Below are 18,256 nucleotides of genomic sequence, written 5' to 3'. Positions count from 1 at the left end.
GTAAGAGCTGTTTATTGCAATGCCTGGGAACCTATCCCTTCGTCTTCATCCTCCTGCAGACCAGAGCAGTGGCCTAATTCAATCTAAGATGCTCTTTGAGTAAAAGTACACAGAAATTACAAATAAAAGATTGATGTTGAAGAGAGAGCATTCCTAAACATTTTTTTTTTAAATGTGGCTTAAAATTTAGGGTAGAGAGGAAGTGGGACTGCCTGGAACACTTGTTTTTTGTTTTTAAAGATTCTATTTATTTATTTGACAGAGAGAGACAGAGAGAGAGAGGGAACACAAGCAGGGGGAGTGGGAGAGGAAGAAGCAGGCTTCCCGCTGAGCAGGGAGCCCGATGCAGGGCTTGATCCCAGGACCCTGGGATCAGGACCTGAGCCGAAGGCAGACGCTTAACAACTGAGCCACCCAGGCGGCCCTGCCTAGAATACTTGTGCTCACCGCCAGCAGCTCAGTAAAATTATGGTCATGCCACTGCCCTTTGTTTTTTGCCTCACAACTCTCAGAATTCTCAGGACCTTCTCTGGAGGCTAATGACCAGTCGTGACCCTTATTTTTCTAATCATTTGCTGCCAATTCATTAGGCACTCAATCTGTGCCAGACAGTGCCCACGGTGGCACTAAGCCAGTCCCCAGGGGCTCCTGTTCCAAGTGGAGACTTCGTAAAAGGCCGATGACATGATCATTTTGGAAATGTTATTATAAACTTATTGTATAATGTTTATAGCAAATGTCAACAAGTATATGTGTGTGGTGATGTCAGCGGGGGGGGGAGGTCTTAGGTTAGAGTGGCTGGCCTATTTGCAAGGGGATTCAGAATAGTAATATCTCTCAGTTCTACCAGCTTCCATAGCTTACCAAGTGTTTTCATAAACATTACGTCGTTCAGTAATACATGCAGACGAGTGATTCTGAACCTTGAACGCAAGACTTATCTCGAGATTCTTTACAGGGAGGCCTGCCTCCTGGAAGCCTCCTTTGCTCCTTCTCTCCCAGAAGGTGCCCCTTCTTTGTGCCCCACAGTTCCTTGCTTTTGCCCTTATGAGAGCCCCCCACATGGGTGGCAGCTCTTTGTTGGCAGGGCCTGCTTTTAATTAGGGGCTACTCCAGTTCCCGGAAGGACAGTAAATATTTATTGAACTCAAGGGCCATAATTCTCAGAGTGAGGCCTTTGTTTCAGGTAGATTAAACATCCCTATGCCTGGAGACTAGGTGTGTTATCGCATTTTTACTGCTGTATTTTTTGCAACAGATTTCAGGTGTACACATTGGCTTCATTCAACCAAAATACACCTGGGTTAGTGGGTCTCATCATCTATCCAGATCTGACCCTTTTTTGGGGGGTGGTGAGAGAATAATGCCCCTCCCCAAAGATATCCATGCCCTAGTCCCAGCCAACTGTGAATATGTGACTTTATATGGCAAAAGTGACTCTGTAGATGTGATTCAATAAAGGATTTTGAGATGGGGATTATCTGGTAGGTCCAATCTAATTACCAAGGTTTTTTTTTTTAATCAAAAAAGGCGGCAGGAGGGTCAGAATCAGAGAAGTGACCTGAGCAGTGGCCTGGGCCGCCTGGAGAAGCTAAACACTGCTTCTCTCTCAGAACCTCCAGAAGGAACACAGTTCTGCTCACGCCATGATTTTGGCCCAGTGAGACTTCTGACCTCCTGAACTCTAAAAAAAAGAAACCCGTGTCAAGTCACTACATTTATGGTAATTGGTTATAGCAGCAATAGGAAAGTAACAGGGGTTCCCATTCTCCTCCACCCCCAGCCTCATTGACCTTCATAGTCACCCGCTTTCTGTGTGTCCTTCTGACTCACCTTCTGACTCTAAACCTGTGAAAAAGAAGTATGTAGAAAGTTGGTTGCGTGCTTTTCGGAATGCAAGTACTGGACATAGTGTGGCACTGTCCTTCCCATTTAAAATTTTGCTCCCCACCACCACCCCCGACTCAACATTCTGTATTACCAGCTTTCCAGTACACCTTCCGGCCTTTTCGCCAAACACGCCCCTGCTAAGTCCCCTCTTGGGTCTTGGGCCCGAGCCCATCCTGGGAGGTGGGGTTGGGATTAGGAAGGCTGGAGTCAGAGTTTAGGAAACAGGGGCTTAGAGGCCGACGACTGGGAGCCGCCTCTCCGGACTCCCAGGCCGAGGCTCCTTCACGGCGGTGGCCCTAACCCGGGGCCCCGGGGCGGGGGCGGGGGAGGGGTGGACGGCGGCAGCCCCGGCGCGACCCAGGTCCCGCAGGTCCGCGCGCACAGGCGGCGCCGGCCGGGGCTGGCTCGGGCGCGCGGAGGGCGGGACCGGCAGGCGCCTGGGCTGAGCCGCGACGTGCTCGAGGAAGTTCAGTCTGGCCCGAGCCGAGCCGGTGCTCCGGAGGGGCCGAGGCAGGGGCTGCGGCGGCGGCGCTGCGGGGCCGTGGAGCCGCGGCGGGGCCAGGTGTGGCGCGGCGAGAGGCGCGGGAGGTGCGGGAGGCGTGGCAGGCGCCCCCGGCGCCCCGCCCCCTGCGCCCGCAGCTTGCGGCTCGGGTTACCTGCGGCGGGTGGGCGGGGCGGCCTTTCCGGTCTGCGCCGGCCCCCAGTCTCCAGGGCGGCGGAGCCGGGAAGTGGGAGAGGGAGCGAAGGAGGCGGAGACTGCAGAGCCCCGCAGCCCGGCCGGGCTCCGAGGACAGGGGCTGCATGGAGCGGCCGGCGCGGCTCTGCGGGCTGTGGGCGCTGCTGCTGTGCGCCGGCGGCGGCGGCGGCGACGAGGGCGCCGCGCCTACCGGTGAGTTTGGCTGAGGGCCGGGGGCGGCGGCCGAGGGGGCGGCTGGGGTCGCGGCCGACAGGGGCCGGGGGCTGCGGCGAGGGAGGGCGCTGGTTGCGGGGGGCCGCCTCGGAGACCGCAGCCTTCGGCGCCCGGTTCGAGGTGGGGTTCCCGGGTCGCGGGCGGCCGTGGCGGCGGCGGCGGCGGCGGAGCGGGACGACGACTCGCCGCCGCACTTCCCTCGCGTCGTCGGGAAGAGCCGAGGAGCCCGGGGCCCAGGCGCGGGAGAGAAAAGGGGCCGCGGTGTCCGAGGGCGGCGGGTCGGGACCCGGAAAGTCGCCCGGGAGGGGACGAGGGGGCCAGGAACCGGCGGGGTTGGCGACCAAGGTCCGGGCGAGCCGGGATCGCCCCGGGGCTCCTTGCCGGGGACCTCGCCGGTCGAGGGCGGGGATGGAGTTGAAGGGAGCTCCTGAAGACCCCGGTCCTCGCAGAGAAAGGACGTGGGGGCCACGGCCTCCTCTGGCGTTCGACAGATCCGTTTGGGAAACCCGGAGCAGCATCGGGGTGGAGGCCTTTTTTTTTTTTTTCTTTAATAGCCCTTAGATTTGGAAATCATTTTCGGTTTACAGAAAAGTTGCCAAGGTACTCCAGGGAGTTCGAATATACCCCTCACCCTGTGCGGCAACTTTTTCATTAATCAGCCGGGCAGAGTTCTACCGGGAAAAGTAGAATGACTTCCTCACGGACAGCTCCCGGCTCGAGTGGCCTTTTGGCCACGTCGGGTGACCACAGTGGCTCCAAATTTGAGAGGTTTTATTACCATATTGACACAGACACCCACAATTTGCTTATTGCATTTTCACCAGTGTGTTGGTCTTTGAAACCCAAGCTGAAGTGTTGATTGGGAAATCTTGATGCCCTCTATTGATTCAGTCAACAAAACGTACGCAGTCAGCTCTATGCCAGGTGGTGTTCTAGGGGCTGAGGATGCGGGAGTGAGTGAAACAGACCAAGCCCCCGCCCTGTACAGCTTCCGTGCTATTGGCAGAGTCCCGGGGTTGGGGGCGGGCGGAGCCGGGGAGTAAAATATCAGGTATGTCAGGTGGCGCCAAGTACGATGGAGAAAAACGAAGCCGGGAAGGGGTTTGCCGTTATAAATACGGTGAAGTGAGTGGGAAGCCCTTACTGAAAAGGTGGCATTTAAAGTGGAGGCCTGAGGCAGGTTTGAAGTTTCCAGTTAATAATTATTCAAGCGTCTGCGTTGCTGAGCTCTGAGCCAGGCTCTGGGGGTTCTCGGAGAGCCTTAGAGTGTACAGCATAATCCTTGCCGCCCCCCACGTGCCTCCAGTGCAGGTGCGGGATCGGATTCTTACAACCATATGAGGAAGCTCAGTGCTTCCTAACCCCACTCGTTAGGCTCCTGATTTTCACCGACCTGCTCCAACACATTCCCTCCTACAGACTCCCACACACACAACAAACAACAGCTGGCCTTCTAGATAATGCCCGGCAACCCCCCACTTAATCAGTTTTGTCTCAGCGCTTCATTGGTAACTTGGTTACTTAGAATACAGAAACTTTTTTCCCATTAGAAAAAATATTGATGGGGCGCCTGGGTGGCTCCGTCGGTTAAAAGCGGCTGCCTCTGGCTCAGGTCATGATCCTGGGGTCCTGGTCTGTCGAATAAATAAAGAAAATCTTTAAAAAAAATATTGGTAGAATTGCAAGGAGGTATGGTGAAGGGAAAAAAAAAAAAAGAAAGAAACAGGGGACTTAAGTTTTCTGACATTTCCCAGCTGTGGGGCTCTGGGCTAGTCATTTCCCTGTGCTCGCATGGCAATTTCTGATCCGTAAGTTCTAAGGGCTCTTCCTAGCTCTAAGCTTCTCAGTGTTCATGAAAATGATTAGGTTACCAGCTTTGTTTAGTCTGTTTAGGCTGCTGGTCCACGTGGCGGCATGTCTTAATAACCACAACTAGCATTCTGTAGTGTTTAATATACTCTGTGCCACGCAGGGTTGTGAGTTTTTTCCACTTACGTTGTTTCATTTCGTCTTTACACAAAACCTATCCTGTAGGTGCTGCTGTTGAGTCCCACCTTGTACGTGAGGTAGCTGGGGCACGGTGAGGTTAAGAGCCTTGCTCCAGGTCGCATGGGTTATGGTAGAGTGGAGCGAGGCTTCCAGTCCCTGTGGCCAGACTCCAGGGTTCATGCCCTTGACCACTGTATTCAGTGCCCGCTCTGTTGAAGGGAGGGGAGTCCTTGGCTGGGAGAGGAGCTGGGCACCTCCCAGAGCAGCATGGCAGGATTGGTTGGGACCCATGAACAGATGTCCAGGTCATCTGTTAAGAAGTGACGGACTGTATATTGGAGACTCGCTTTGTAATGGCCACAGCGCGTGGTCCAAACCGTAAGCACTGTAGGCTTCTGGAGGAGGGAGAGCCGTGAGGGCCGGCAGTTGTGTGGAAGTGGTAAAAACTTGAGCTAGACTTTCAGGATGGGTGGAATTTGGGTGGAGAAATTCTTCCGAGTTGGGGGAGAATAGCAGGAGCAGAGATGCAGGAGTATGGGGGCAGAGGGTGCTCCTTTGTGGGCAGTGAGCAGCCCGGCTTGGCAGGAGGGTGTGTTGGCAAAGTCGGTCGAGGCGGAAGAGTTTCGTTTGCCCACGAAGGCCCTGAGCGGGGCACAGCGTGAGGGACATGACAGCGGAGGAGAAGCAAGCAGGGAGACTTGACCGGGTGACAGGAATCGCTGGAATGTAAAGCTACGCAGGGCTCCAGGGTTGAAGATGTCCCCTAGACAGATGTGAGTGTCTCCTGTCCAGGGCAGTGACTTAACTGGTGTCAGCCCGCCTCAAGGGGCCCAGCAGAGCACGTTGGTGTAATTGGGATGATTAAAAGAGATGTTGCAAGAAGAAATGGACAGACATTGATGACTGACTAGATGTAAGGGAAGGAGGCGGTGACTCATATATGACTGTTGTGATTTCCTTAACTTTTCCCGGAATATGCATGCCTCTGCCAGCTCCTGGGATGGGATAGGAGAGAGCAAAAGTGAATCCCTAAGCAAAATGCCTTATTAGAAAGAGCACGGACCGTGTCAGTTCCTAAGTAGAATGGGACGCTGTGCTTCATGACCATACAGACTCACTTGAGGTCTGAAGTTGAGTTGGGGGGAGCCACCCACTTGAGTCCCTCCCACCTGCCCATTCCCCTTTTGGAAGGCAGTGATCAACCTCTAAGAAATGGTCTAACTTGTTCTGTCTCACAGGCTGCGGGCACGTATACGTTCCACAGCCAACGAAAGCAACTGTTAAGAGCTGTTTTGTTTCTTCAAAAAGAAAGTAGATAACATTTCCATAGGACTTGCTCTGGGCCAGGCACTGTTCTGAGCATTTTATCTGCATTAACTCAGTTCATCCTCAAAATGACCCTTTTTTGATGGGTTATAATTTTTATCCTTGTGTTACACGTAAGAAAACTAGAGCATAGAGAGGTTAAGTAACTTGCCAGCTAGTAAGTAGCAGAGCTGGGACAGGAACTCAGGCAGTCTAGCTCCAGAGTCCATGCTCTTAATCCTAACCTCTACTGAAAGTATATTATGTCTTACACATGAGGAGCTGTCAGAGATCTTTACAAAAAGTACAGCCACCACTTATTTATGTACATAGCTCAATGTGTTATATGCATATACACACGTATTCATTTCTATCTAAACGTTTGGAGATTGTATTTAAAGTTTCTGGACAAGTGCGCGTATGTGTGTGTGCACGTACATGCGTGTATTTTAAAGTATAAGAAGTAGAAAAATCTCAAGGGAAATGGAAGGAACCATTGGGGGGAAAAAAGGATGGCAGATAGCCGCAAATACTCTAAAATGCAAACCAATTAGAAGATTTGACTAAAAGACACTTCAGAACAGATGGGGGGAAAAAAATAAACCCATATTGGAGAGATTGGAAATAATGCAGGCTATTGTTCTATCAAAATACTGAGGTTAAAAAGTAGATTTTATAAGTCGCCTTGAAAATTAGAGTGTGATTTATGCGAACCATAAATAGGTAATTTTTTTTTTTTATTATCAGAGCTTTGATTTTTGTGTGGGGGTAGGAAGGTAGAGTGTCAGCAAGTTTGCTGCACTCTGTTTCTGGAAAGTACAGAATAAGACTGATAAGCCTAAAGTAGATTATAGTCTTTAGGAGGAACCAAGTTTTTATTTTTTAATTATTTATGTACTATTTATTTATTTAAAGAGTTATTTATTTGAGAGAGAGAGAAAGAGCAGGGGGAGGGAGGGGTGGAGAGAGAGGAAGAGAGAGTCTCAAGCAGACTCTGTGCTGAGCGCGGAGTCCGACACGGGGCTCGATCTCATGACCCTGAGATCATGACCTGAGCCAAAACCAAGAGTCCGACGTTCATCCGACTGAGCCACCCAGGTGCCCCGGAACAAAGGTTTTATTAGAGGCTCCATAGCTGACAAATGATTTGTCTTCCCAAGTTTCATCCACGTGATGTTAGAAAGACCAAAATGGAGTAGCTGTACTGGCCGGTCATTGCTTCGAATCCTTACGTTAGCACTGTTGCCCGAGCCGTGGGGGCTTCCAGACACTAGCTGGGTTTTGATGCAGTGCAATAGGAATTTTCTGCTTCTGCTGGTCCTGCTATGGGCTGCTTCTGCCCACAGTTGGGCCTTTGGTCAGCCTTGTGGAAAAACTAATGGTAGAAGAGTTGGGAAAGAGGGAATGAATATCCAAAGTCCAGGGCCTTTGCAGGCTGCATGACTAAAACTGACGTTTGGGGAAATGTCAACTATGTAGTGCCTGTGGGGCTCCTGTTTGGGGACAAAAGGCATTTTTTGTTCAGTTAAAGAGGAAGGTAATGGTGTAAGTATTTACAGATCATGTAAGAGGCCCAGTGCACTACAGAGTGTTGGCATAGAGTAAAAAATACAACTCTGCGGATTGACAAATTAAGACAACTGTGGCTCGTAAGTAATTACTAATGATTGTTTGCAACGTTGGACCATTTGGAGGGATTGTTTTTCTTTTTAATTACTTTAATAAACTTTATTTTGGAGTGATTTTCAATTTATAGGGAAGTTGCAAAGATAGGACAGAGAGTTCCTGTACACTCCTCATCCAGTTTCTGGGGGACAGTTTTGGTAGTCCTGGTCACAGGAGCTGTCAGCAAAGTTTGAGATGATGTTTCGTTCCCCCAGCCCCCGCTCTCTGTATTTCCCTGCGTTGGGCAGAAGCGTTAAAACTCCTTTCCCTGGTGATAGAACTTGGTCCAAAATAGTAGAGTCACTAAGTATTTGGTAGAAGCAGTGGTGGGTTTTCTTCAAATGAAACACATTTTTGAGACACTGGTTCAGTTTCTCCTCTTTTCTCTTCCCTCTTCAGATTAGTCAAGGCTACAGTCCCAGCTGTTTATTGTCAGACCTCAGGGGAACAACAAGGACTCCTAAATCTCTCTCAGGACTTCTTTGGAAAAGCTATAGAAACAGTTACCAGGTCACGTTAGCAAGCGTGATGAAAAGATATGCTGCTTAAACTCACGCCCAGAACTGCTGAGATTGAAGTGGCTCTGTCGAGTGAGGTGTAGATCCCAAGCATAGGGAACCCCAAATTCCTGCAGGAGGGAAACGGAAATTTGAGACTATACTCTTCCCTGGGTCCACACTACAGTAAGTAATTAAGAATGTGGCCTTGGAGGCACACTTTCTGGGTTTGTGTCCTGGCTCTGGCGTTTATGAGCTATGGGGGACATGGGGCAAGTGGCTCATTGTTCTTGACCTCTGTCATTTCATCTTTAAGATGAGGCTGATAGTCCCTGCCTCGCAAGATGGTTGTGAGGAGCCAATGGATTAGTGGGGAGAGTACTTAGAACAGTGCCTGGCTCAATAAATGTTAGCTGTCGTTAACTCAGTTTTATTATTCTTGGCCTCTAGGACTGGGAGGAGTGGCTTACGTCGCCCACTAAAAGCACTGGCTGATGTTGATAAATTTATTTCTTGTGCTTGATTTGAGCAGAAACTCAGCCACCTGTGACAAATTTGAGTGTTTCTGTTGAAAACCTCTGCACGGTCATCTGGACATGGGATCCTCCTGAGGGAGCCAGCCCGAATTGCACCTTACGGTATTTTAGTCATTTTGACAACAAGCAGGATAAGGTAAGTGTTCTGGAACGTATTGCATTGATGAGGTAAAGGGAACACTATGAATTGGAGCCAAGAATAAACGGAATTCTAATCTTGCTTCAAAGTGGGAATTTTGTTTTGGGTCGTGTCCCAATTTTACCTGGGAAGATGGCTGAAAAGACTTGAAAAAAAAACTGAGCATTTGAACACTTGAAAATATTTGCTCATTATCTGATAATCAAATGCAGTGAGATTACTCTGTTAGGAAACACGAGATATCTTTTATCTACTAGGCACTCAACAAATAATTATGTTAAAATGTGTTCCCGTGTTCCTGCCTGTAGCCTCGTATGTAGACCACACTTCCAGTTTCTCAGGGAGCTTTCATACTCAGCGTCTTGCTAACAACATGCACACAGATATGCAGGAACCATGCAACGCAAGAATAAATGGCCACGTGGCAAGTGAAAAAAGAAGGTATCTGTGGCAGATAGGCTTGACTAGGTTTCCCGATGCCTGAGGAGGAATTAGGGGAACATTCAGCCTTCCCAGTCAGATGTGGTCAACTGGCATAAGTGAATTTTTGTTAACAGGATTGGATCGTTTCAGATTCTTTATGATAGTCTTACTCCGCGGAATTTTCACTCAGGCCTGATTGGTTTGAAGTCCCTTCTAATTGACAGGTTCTTCAAAGCATCAGATCATCTGTCCAAAACTGTTTTATATCTTTATACCTTCTTTCAGTGAGGGGGGAGGTCAGGGACATTTGGGGTTGAATTTGTCCAGGATTGTGAGGAGGCCGAATGAGAAGTTGTTATCAGTGACAGGGCTTTAGCTCAGTGAATTTCGAGATCATCAGGTTTATGCAGCTCGGTGGCAGGGAAAGTCAGCAGAACTGGGTTCTAGTTGGCGGACCACTCAGCTATCTCTGTGGCCTGGGCAAGTTACCTAACCTCTCTGAGCCTTAGTTTCCTGCTGTGTAAGGTATGGCTTTACTCACTTCCCTGGCTTGCTGGGACATGACAAATAATGTATGTGAAAGCTTAATAAAGTGAGGATGGAAAAGGTTCTTCCTCTTGAGGGAAACTTGCTAATCTGCCTTTCTTGCCCCTTTTCTGCTGAGGTATTAATTATGGCTCAGGTGTTCACTGATGAAGAATTGAGGCTACTCATAAGTGTTTGCATTTTATTTATTTTTAATTTTTGTGAAGATTTATTTGTTTATTTTAGAGAGAGGGTGCATTGGGGAGGGGCAGAGGGAGAGGGAGAGAGAATCTCAAGCCAACTCCCCACTGAGCATGGAGCCCCACAGGGGACTCAATCCCAGGACCCCGAGATCATGACCTGAGCCAAAATCAAGAGTTGGCAGTTTAACCGACTGAGCCACCCAGGCACCCCAGAAGTATTTGCATTTTAAAGAAGGTTCTCTAAACCTGAATAGACATTTTTCCAAAGAAGACATACAGATGGCCAACAGACATGTGAAAAGATGTTCAACATCACTCATCGTCGGGGAAATACAAATCAAAACCACAATTAGATAAATCACCTCATACCTGTCCGGATGACTAGTATCAAAAAGACAAGAAATATTGGGGCACCTGGCTCACTCAGTCAGTGGAGCACGCAACTCTTGATCTCGGGGTTGTAAGTTTGAGCCCCACATTGGCTGTAGAGATGACTTAACAAAATCTTTAAAAAAAAAAAAAAAGGACAAGAAATATCAAGTGTTGGCGAGGATGTGGAGACAAGAGAACCCTCTTGCACTGTTGGTGGGAATGTAAATTGGTACAGCCGCTATGGAAGACAATATGGAGGTTCCTCAAAAAATTAAAAATAGAACTGCCCTATGATCTAGCAATTCCACTTCTGGGTATTTACCTGAAGAAAATGAAAACACTCATTTGAAAAGATACACGCACGCCTGTGTTTATTGCAGCATTATTGACAGTGGTCAATTTCCAATAGCCAAGGGATAGAAGCAACAACCTAAGTGTCTACTGACAGATGGATAGATGAATGGATAAAGAAGATGTGGTATATATATATATATATATATATATATATATACACACACACATATTAATATGTATATAATATTACTCAGCCATAAAAAAGAATGAAATGTGGCCATTTGTGACAACATGGTTGGAACCAAAGACAAATACCATATGATTTTACTCATGTGGAATCTAAAAAACAAAAGGAACAAACAAAACCAAACTGAAACAGTTTCACAGATACAGAGAACAAACTGATGTTTGCAGGGGATGGAGGATGGGTGAAGTAGGTGAAGGGAATTAAGTCATTCAGACTTTCAATTATAAAATAAATAAGTCATGGAGATGAAAAGAACAGCATAGAGAATATAGCCAATAATACTGTAATAACTTTGTATGGTGGCCCTTGGTATGGTGGCAGTTGGTAACTAGACTTATCACGGGGATTACCGGGTAAGGTATATAAATGTCAAATCACTATGTTGTGCACCGGAAACTAGTATCACGTTGTAGGTCAACTATACTTCAATTAAATAAAAGCAAACAAACAAACAAAGAGATGCTGTCGACGCAAAAAGAAGCCTGCAATACTTTCAGGAGTTCAGTTCCCCTTTTCACACTGTTGGCTTCCTCTTGTTCCTAAGGAGGGGCCGTAGGCATTTGGATCCTGGTGGCCACTTTCCTAGTTGAGCCTTGAGAAATTCTGGGAAAGACCTTTAAGTCCTTCGCCTAAGTATCTCATTGAAACTGAGGAGAGGTCACCTTTTTTTCCTAACAGGTCCACATTCATTAGCCAGCCAAGCACACCCGAGGATCGATCAGGTAGACATGGTGGTAGTCTAGCCTAGAAATGGGGCTCATTCCACAGTGTAGATACAGACATTTAGACTTGAAAGTAGCTTTAGGAGGCAGTGGAATTAGACAGAATTGGGTTTGAACATTCGCCTCTTTGCCTTTCGGAGGTGTGTGACCCTGAGCAAGTCACTTAACCTCTCTGAGCTTCCAATTCCTTGTTTGTAAAATGCTGGGGTAGGACCTACTTTGTGTGAACGGTGTGCGTATTCAAGGAGATGATGTTTGTAATGCACCTGGCACCACATTAACGTTCAATAATTGTCAGCTTTTATTATCATTAAGTTGAATCACGTGAAATTGTTGCTCCTTTAGGTCGTATGGTTCAACCTAATATTACCCTCCATTTTGCCCCTGCGGAGACCAGATGGAGACCACGAAGGGAGACCTCTGCCTAAGGCCTGCTCCTTTATAGTCCAGCCATTTGACAGTGTTCATGGCTGTCCGTGCTGCAGTCTGATAAACACGGATTATCCCTTGTAATCAGTGATGGGAGATTTCCTGGCTAACCTTTTGAAGTTTACAATCCTGAGGCTGACCGTTAAGGGCAGGAGTGATTTCCTTTTCCCCTTTCCATCCTTTAGACAAAGCATTGCCATCATCAGACAAAACTAGGGCGTATATGAGCTTTGAAGCATATTGAAGGAGCAGCTTTCGGATAGTTTGTACATGTTAGGGGGGCTCATGCGACCTTCTAAAGATCCTAAGGTGCTAAATGAGATAAACCCTTGAGGTCATTTTCAATCTTCAAATTAGAGGACCATTAACACGAGAGATAGGGATTTGTAGATGATTTTTTAAAAAAATACAAGGTCAGGGGCGCCTGGGTGGGTCAGTCAGTAAGCAGCTGCCTTCGGCTCAGGTCATGATCCTAGGGTCCTGGGATCGAGCCCCAAGTTGGACTCCCTGCTCAGCAAGGGGACTGCTTTTCCCTCTCCTTCTGCCTGTCACTCTGCCTACTTGTGCGCGCTCTCTCTCTGTCAAATAAATAAATAAAATCTTTAAAAAGAAATAAAAAATAAAAACACAAGGTCAGTTTTAAGTGGCTGCCCTCCACCATTGTTTTAGCAATATCTACTAGTTTCCCAATCTGGCAAGTAGAAGGAGGATCTGGCATCAAGTTTTGTTTTTGTTTTTGTTTTTGACTTGTTGTTCTTAAAAAGAATGTTGATGTATGTGCTTTGGCATCAGATTAGATCTCTTTCATCACCCAGAGATAGCAAGTCTTACTAGGTGAATAAATTAAAAAGCTATTGTTCCATCCAGGCATCCAGAGAGGCAGGAGCTGAATCCGACTCTCTTTTTCTACTGAGAAAGGAATCTGGAATTGGAAAGGTGTGATCCAGCCAAATGAACATTGGTCCTGAGGGGGGAGGGACCAGTTCAGGACTCTGGCCTTGGTTTTTGATAAATTTTCAAAGAAGCCCAGATTCCCCAAGGGGTGGAGCAGAGTGTCCTACAGCAGCTACCAGGGGAATGAGTCACCACAGCCGAAAGTCACGTGGGAGCCGTCAGCCGGATCTCATCCAGATCTGTTGGGAGGGATTTAGTTCCTTGTCTGATAGAGGTGTGCTGGACTTGGTGATCATTGACAACTGGGGTTTCTCCTTTTTTTCATGCCAATTTAATATTGTTTACCTTAAGCTTTGAAATATTTTTTTAAAGATTTTATTTATTTGTGAGAGAGAGAGAGAGAGAGAGCACAAGCAGGGGGAGGGGCAGAGGGAGAGGGAGAAGCAGGCTCCCTATGAGCAGGGAGTCTGATGTGGGGCTCGATCCCAGGACCCTGAGATCATGACCCGAGCTGAAGGCAGACGCTTCACCGACTGAGCCACCCAGGCGCCCCCGAAAGAGATTTTTAAAAATGATTTTGTTTTTCCCCCTACTATCTCTTTTCTCAGTGGTTATTATTTTTTAAAGATTTTATTATTTGACCGAGAGAGACACAGCGAGAAGGGGAACACAAGCAGGGGGAGCGGGAGAGGGAGAAGCAGCCGTCCCGCAGAGCAGAGCAGGGAGCCCGATGCAGGGCTCGATCCCAGGAGCCTGGGATCATGACCTGAGCCGAAGGCAGACACCCAACGACTGAGCCACCCAGGCGCCGCTCTCAGTTATTATTTATATGCCCCAAGGACAAGGTTCAGATTAAGTACTAAAGTATTTTTTTAATTTAAAAAATTTGATTATAATAATCTTTGTGTAATAAAATTCCTCAGCCCTCTCACTGGAACAGTATCTAATATAAGAGAACTGGGGTTTTTCCCATGCTGATTCTAATTTATGGCATTTAACCATACATGTTCTGTCTGGTATCTTCAAAGAACAGAGGCTGCTTCCAAACAAGAATTATCAAGGATCCTTGGGTCAGGGTGGCTCCTTCAGGGGTATATAAGACTTGAGCTTAGTAAAATTGTAACGTTGGTGAAATTTGCACTTGAAACTTTTGTGCCACCATTACCATGATCCTCGGGCTGGTCTTCTAGACTATTACTGGATTCTAGAAAGACTATTACTGGTGCTCGCTTCGGCAGCACATATACTAAAATTGGAACGATAGAAAGACTATTACTGGATTCTAGAAAGCTTTCTGTTGGCATAACTGGTGTGTTCCATCCCTGTAGGCAGCAACTCTATAGAAAGCCAAATGATAAGTAGGTTTCTTGTGAAGGAATCAGAAATTAGTTGTGCAAATGTCCTTGACTTAGAGTAGCTAGAGGTCTCACTGAAGGTAGGCATAGCTTTGCCAGTAGGACAGAAGTACTCATTGTCTATGGGGCCAAATCCCCTTCTTTTCTCCCTGCCAGAAGTTTGCTCACACACCTTTGTTTGTCTTTTCTTCAGAGCTGACCAGCTGGCTCCCTTTTCAGAGTGCTGTCTTGCCTGGACCGAAGAGCTATTCAGTCTCCCTGACGTGATTTTTTTTCATGCCTTTGCTATGATTCGTTAATTATTGGTTTGCTAGCTACCTCTCTGAGAGCATCCTTACGTCTTGGTTTTGGGAGTACCTCACAGTAGCCCCCATGCTCAGCAGGCCACAGGCATGGGAAATGGCAGAGTAGCTCCTTAAGGGGGCAGATAGAGGTAAATGTGACAAATTTTCCACTTCGGGGCCATCAGCACGTATATAAAAGGAAATGCTCTCTCCAACTTGAGTCAGAAACCATTGCAAAACAGGAAGCTCCTTGGAGCTCTGATTAAAAGCAGCTTCATTCTTAATCCAACTCTGTCCGCTTGGGAAATGTTAATTTCCTAAAGAGTCCTCTAATCTCATTATTCTGAATCATAATGACCAGATTTGTGATTTATATCTGTATGCTGTCTATAAGTTGGCTTTCTGTAGTTCCACAAGCCCATCTACTTTTCAGAATAAGAGTGTGGTATACTCAGTGCACATAGCAACGTTTAAAATTTCTGTGTTTGTGTGAGGTAGTCAGAATGGTCAAACAGTACAGAAAGATGTTTAATGAAAAGTCTCTCTTTGGTCCTCGGGGCCTCCTTTACTTTCTGTCCTCAGAAGTGACCAGGATTACTGGATTCTTTCTTTTTTTTTTTTAAAGATTTTATTTATTTGACAGAGAGAGACACAGCGAGAGAGGGAACACAAGCGGGAGGAGGGGGAGAGGGAGGAGCAGGCTTCCCGCGGAGCAGAGAGCCCGACGCGGGGCTCCATCCCAGGACCCCGGGACCACGACCTGAGCTGAAGGCAGACGCCCAACGACTGAGCCACCCAGGCGCCCCGGATTACTGAATTCTTAAAGCAGTTTTTACCTTGATCTTGATAGTATACTGCATCTAGTTAGGAAATGAATTTTTTTTTAAAGATTTTATTTATTTGAGAGAGAGAGAGAATGAGAGAGCATTGGGGGGGGGGGAGGATCAGAGGGAGAAGCAGACTCCCCGCTGAGCAGGGAGCCCGATGCGGGGCTCGATCCCGGGACTCCGGGATCATGACCTGAGCCGAAGGCAGTCGCCTAACCACTGAGCCACCCAGGTGCCCAGGAAATGAATTTTTTTTAAGATTTATTTATTTTTAGAGAGAGAGAGAGGGAAAGAGAGGGAGCGCAAGGAGGAGGGGCAGAGCGAGAGGGAGAAGGAAACCCAAGCAGACTCCATGCTGAGCACGGAGCCCGATGTGGGGCTTGATCTCACGACCCCGAGACCACGACCTGAGCCAAAACCAAGAGTCAGACGCTTAACTGACTGTGCCACCCAGGCGCCCCTAGAAATTTAATTTTGATCATCTTATTGTGTTTCCTTTAAAATCGCTTTTAGACAGTTGATGTGTTAGCGTGGTAGGTTTATAGGCAAATGTCATGATGTTTATACATTTAAAAGGCGGGAAATTGTCTTTTATCTATACCAGGGTTTCTCGGCGGTGGCACTACTGACATTTGGTGCGGGATAATTCTTTGCTGTAGGGGGAGGGAAAGCTGTCCTGCGCACTGAGGCATGTTCAGTAGCATCCTTGGCATCTGCCTACCACATGCCAGTGGCAGTGCCCTCCTAGGTTGTGACAGTCAAACATGGTCCCGGGATTGGGGCTGGGGGCAGGGAGAGCAAAATCACCGAGGTTGAGAGTCACTGACCTGTGCCATCTGATAACCTTCCCCTTTTTTTTTTTTTACACATTTGAACATGCTAATGTTTTATTACCTAAGTGTTTTGCTATATGTTTGCTAGAGCAATAGCTTTTTACAATTTCCTTACCTTAGAAAATTGCTCCTGAAACCCATCGTTCAAAAGAAGTGCCCCTGAACGAGAGGATTTGTCTGCAAGTGGGGTCCCAGTGCAGCACCAATGAAAGTGACAATCCTAGCATTTTGGTGGAGAAGTGCACCCCGCCCCCGGAAGGTAACAACCGAAAGCACTGTTTGTTGGTACTTGGGGGAGAAAGGCAAATTGTCCATATGTTCATGTTCAGTGTTCGTTAATTCATTCAGTTTTCAAATATTTGCTGAGTCTGATAAGTTCCAGGCATGTTACTAGGTGATAAATATGAGGACATCCCTGCCTTCGAGATGCTTACGACTTGACTCACTGTGCCTCAGAGTTCTATAGCGGTTAATCACTCGGCATGCGATGTACACACACGGACGCCCTCCCCTAAATTGAGCCTCAGAAGCTTACCTTGCGAAGCGAGCAAGGCATGGATTATTACCCTGCTCCATTTTATGAGCAAGAAGGGAACTGAGTGGGTTACTCTAGGTCTTCAGATTACCGGTCCAGTGCCTTAAGAAAACCCCAAATACTGTCTTCCTCATTTGATAGAAAGATTAGCTTGATAGACAAGATGTATTTGGGGAAAGATGTTAGAAAAGGAAAATGGGCCTGCTGGCCTAGCTCCAGTTCAGGACGAGCCCTAGGAAAAGCGGCCACGTGGGCAGGTTGGGCCTTGGCCCCCAGGCCCCTTCCTGCCCATCATCCATGTCCTGCTGGCACTTGGGCTGTGTGCAGGGAGGAGCTTATCCTGATGAAGGGCAGGGCTTCTGGAGTCCGGATGTCCATGTTTAAGTCTCAGCGATGCCAGTGAACAGCTGCGTGACCTTCAGCAGACGACTTAACCCCTCCCCGCTTCACTTTGCTTAGCTGTAAAATGGCCTTGATGGTAGCACCTGCCTCCCAGGACTGTCGAAAGGGTTATGGAAGTCAGTCTAGGTGAGGGGTTTAGAACAGCGCCTGGCAACGCATAAAGGCTGGATGTGTATCATCTAGTAATCCCATGTTGCCCCTTGTTTGGAGGGTCCCATCTCTCCCACTTCCAAACCTTAGCACTATGTGGCCCGTTCTCCAGGCCTTTCCCTCTACCTGCCTTGCACAGATCAAAAGTATATGAAGTCCCATTTGTAAAACTGTAAAATTCAGTACTGCCACGAGGCTGGGAACCTGGTTTGAAACAACTTACTGCCCCATTCTCATTTCTTTAGAAGTTTAATAAATAATACGAAAAAGCCTAAATTGTACTATGGCATTAAAATGGTTGATGATGCCTCCGGATAATACTCCTTCAAGAATCCGGACACGATGCCTTAACTCAAAAGGCTATATTATAAAGGTAGGGATTTCAGATGATAAAGATTATATGGCTCCTAAAGTCTTAACACACAGTAAACAACTACCAAGAGTTATATTAATGCTGACTTTCCCCCAAACTGCTTCAGGAAGAATGTTTGCTTCGTCTTTAAAACAACATGTGTTAGTATTGGTCAAAAGACAGGAAGGTAAATTTTAACTCAATAGACTTGTTTTCTTTAAAGACGGGTAGATATATGGGTTGTTTGTGTTTTCACACTCATTTAGGAATGCCATACTCATTTCCTACCACTGAAACATTATTTGACCATGAAACTCTCTCTCCAGTTAGGAATACAAAGTTAGGGTCCCTCAGTGATAGTAAAGATATTTTCTTGGGATCTGGAGGTGAGAGAGAAAGTTGTAACAAGTTAGATTTGGGTTTTCTCCATCCTGGGTGACTTCTGTGTAAAATGGTATGAGAAATTAGGGATTGGCTT

At 47.3% G+C, this 18,256-nt stretch overlaps 1 protein-coding gene across 3 annotated transcripts in view; it reads left to right on the top strand.

Annotated features, from left to right (window-relative positions):
* The first annotated feature begins 2,596 nt into the window (after positions 1-2,596).
* The window catches only part of IL13RA1 (interleukin 13 receptor subunit alpha 1), an 80,226-nt gene continuing 64,566 nt past the window's right edge, over positions 2,597-18,256 (top strand). For 2 of the 3 annotated variants that reach the window (XR_012374367.1, XM_025852743.2), the window contains exons 1-3: positions 2,597-2,779; positions 8,789-8,928; positions 16,460-16,598. Coding sequence is in view for 2 of the 3 variants with exons in the window: in XM_025852743.2 (XP_025708528.1) it covers positions 2,692-2,779; positions 8,789-8,928; positions 16,460-16,598 (367 nt within the window). In the remaining variant the exon portion in view is untranslated. The remainder of the gene's footprint in view (positions 2,780-8,788; positions 8,929-16,459; positions 16,599-18,256) is intronic. The other variant, XM_025852742.1, reaches the window with a different exon arrangement.

This window comes from Callorhinus ursinus, unplaced genomic scaffold, assembly GCF_003265705.2.
Source record: "Callorhinus ursinus isolate GAN/ISIS: 27379988/994484 unplaced genomic scaffold, GSC_fseal_2.0 scaffold33, whole genome shotgun sequence".
Lineage (NCBI taxonomy): Eukaryota > Metazoa > Chordata > Mammalia > Carnivora > Otariidae > Callorhinus > Callorhinus ursinus.
This window is presented reverse-complemented; position numbering and strand designations above follow the sequence as displayed.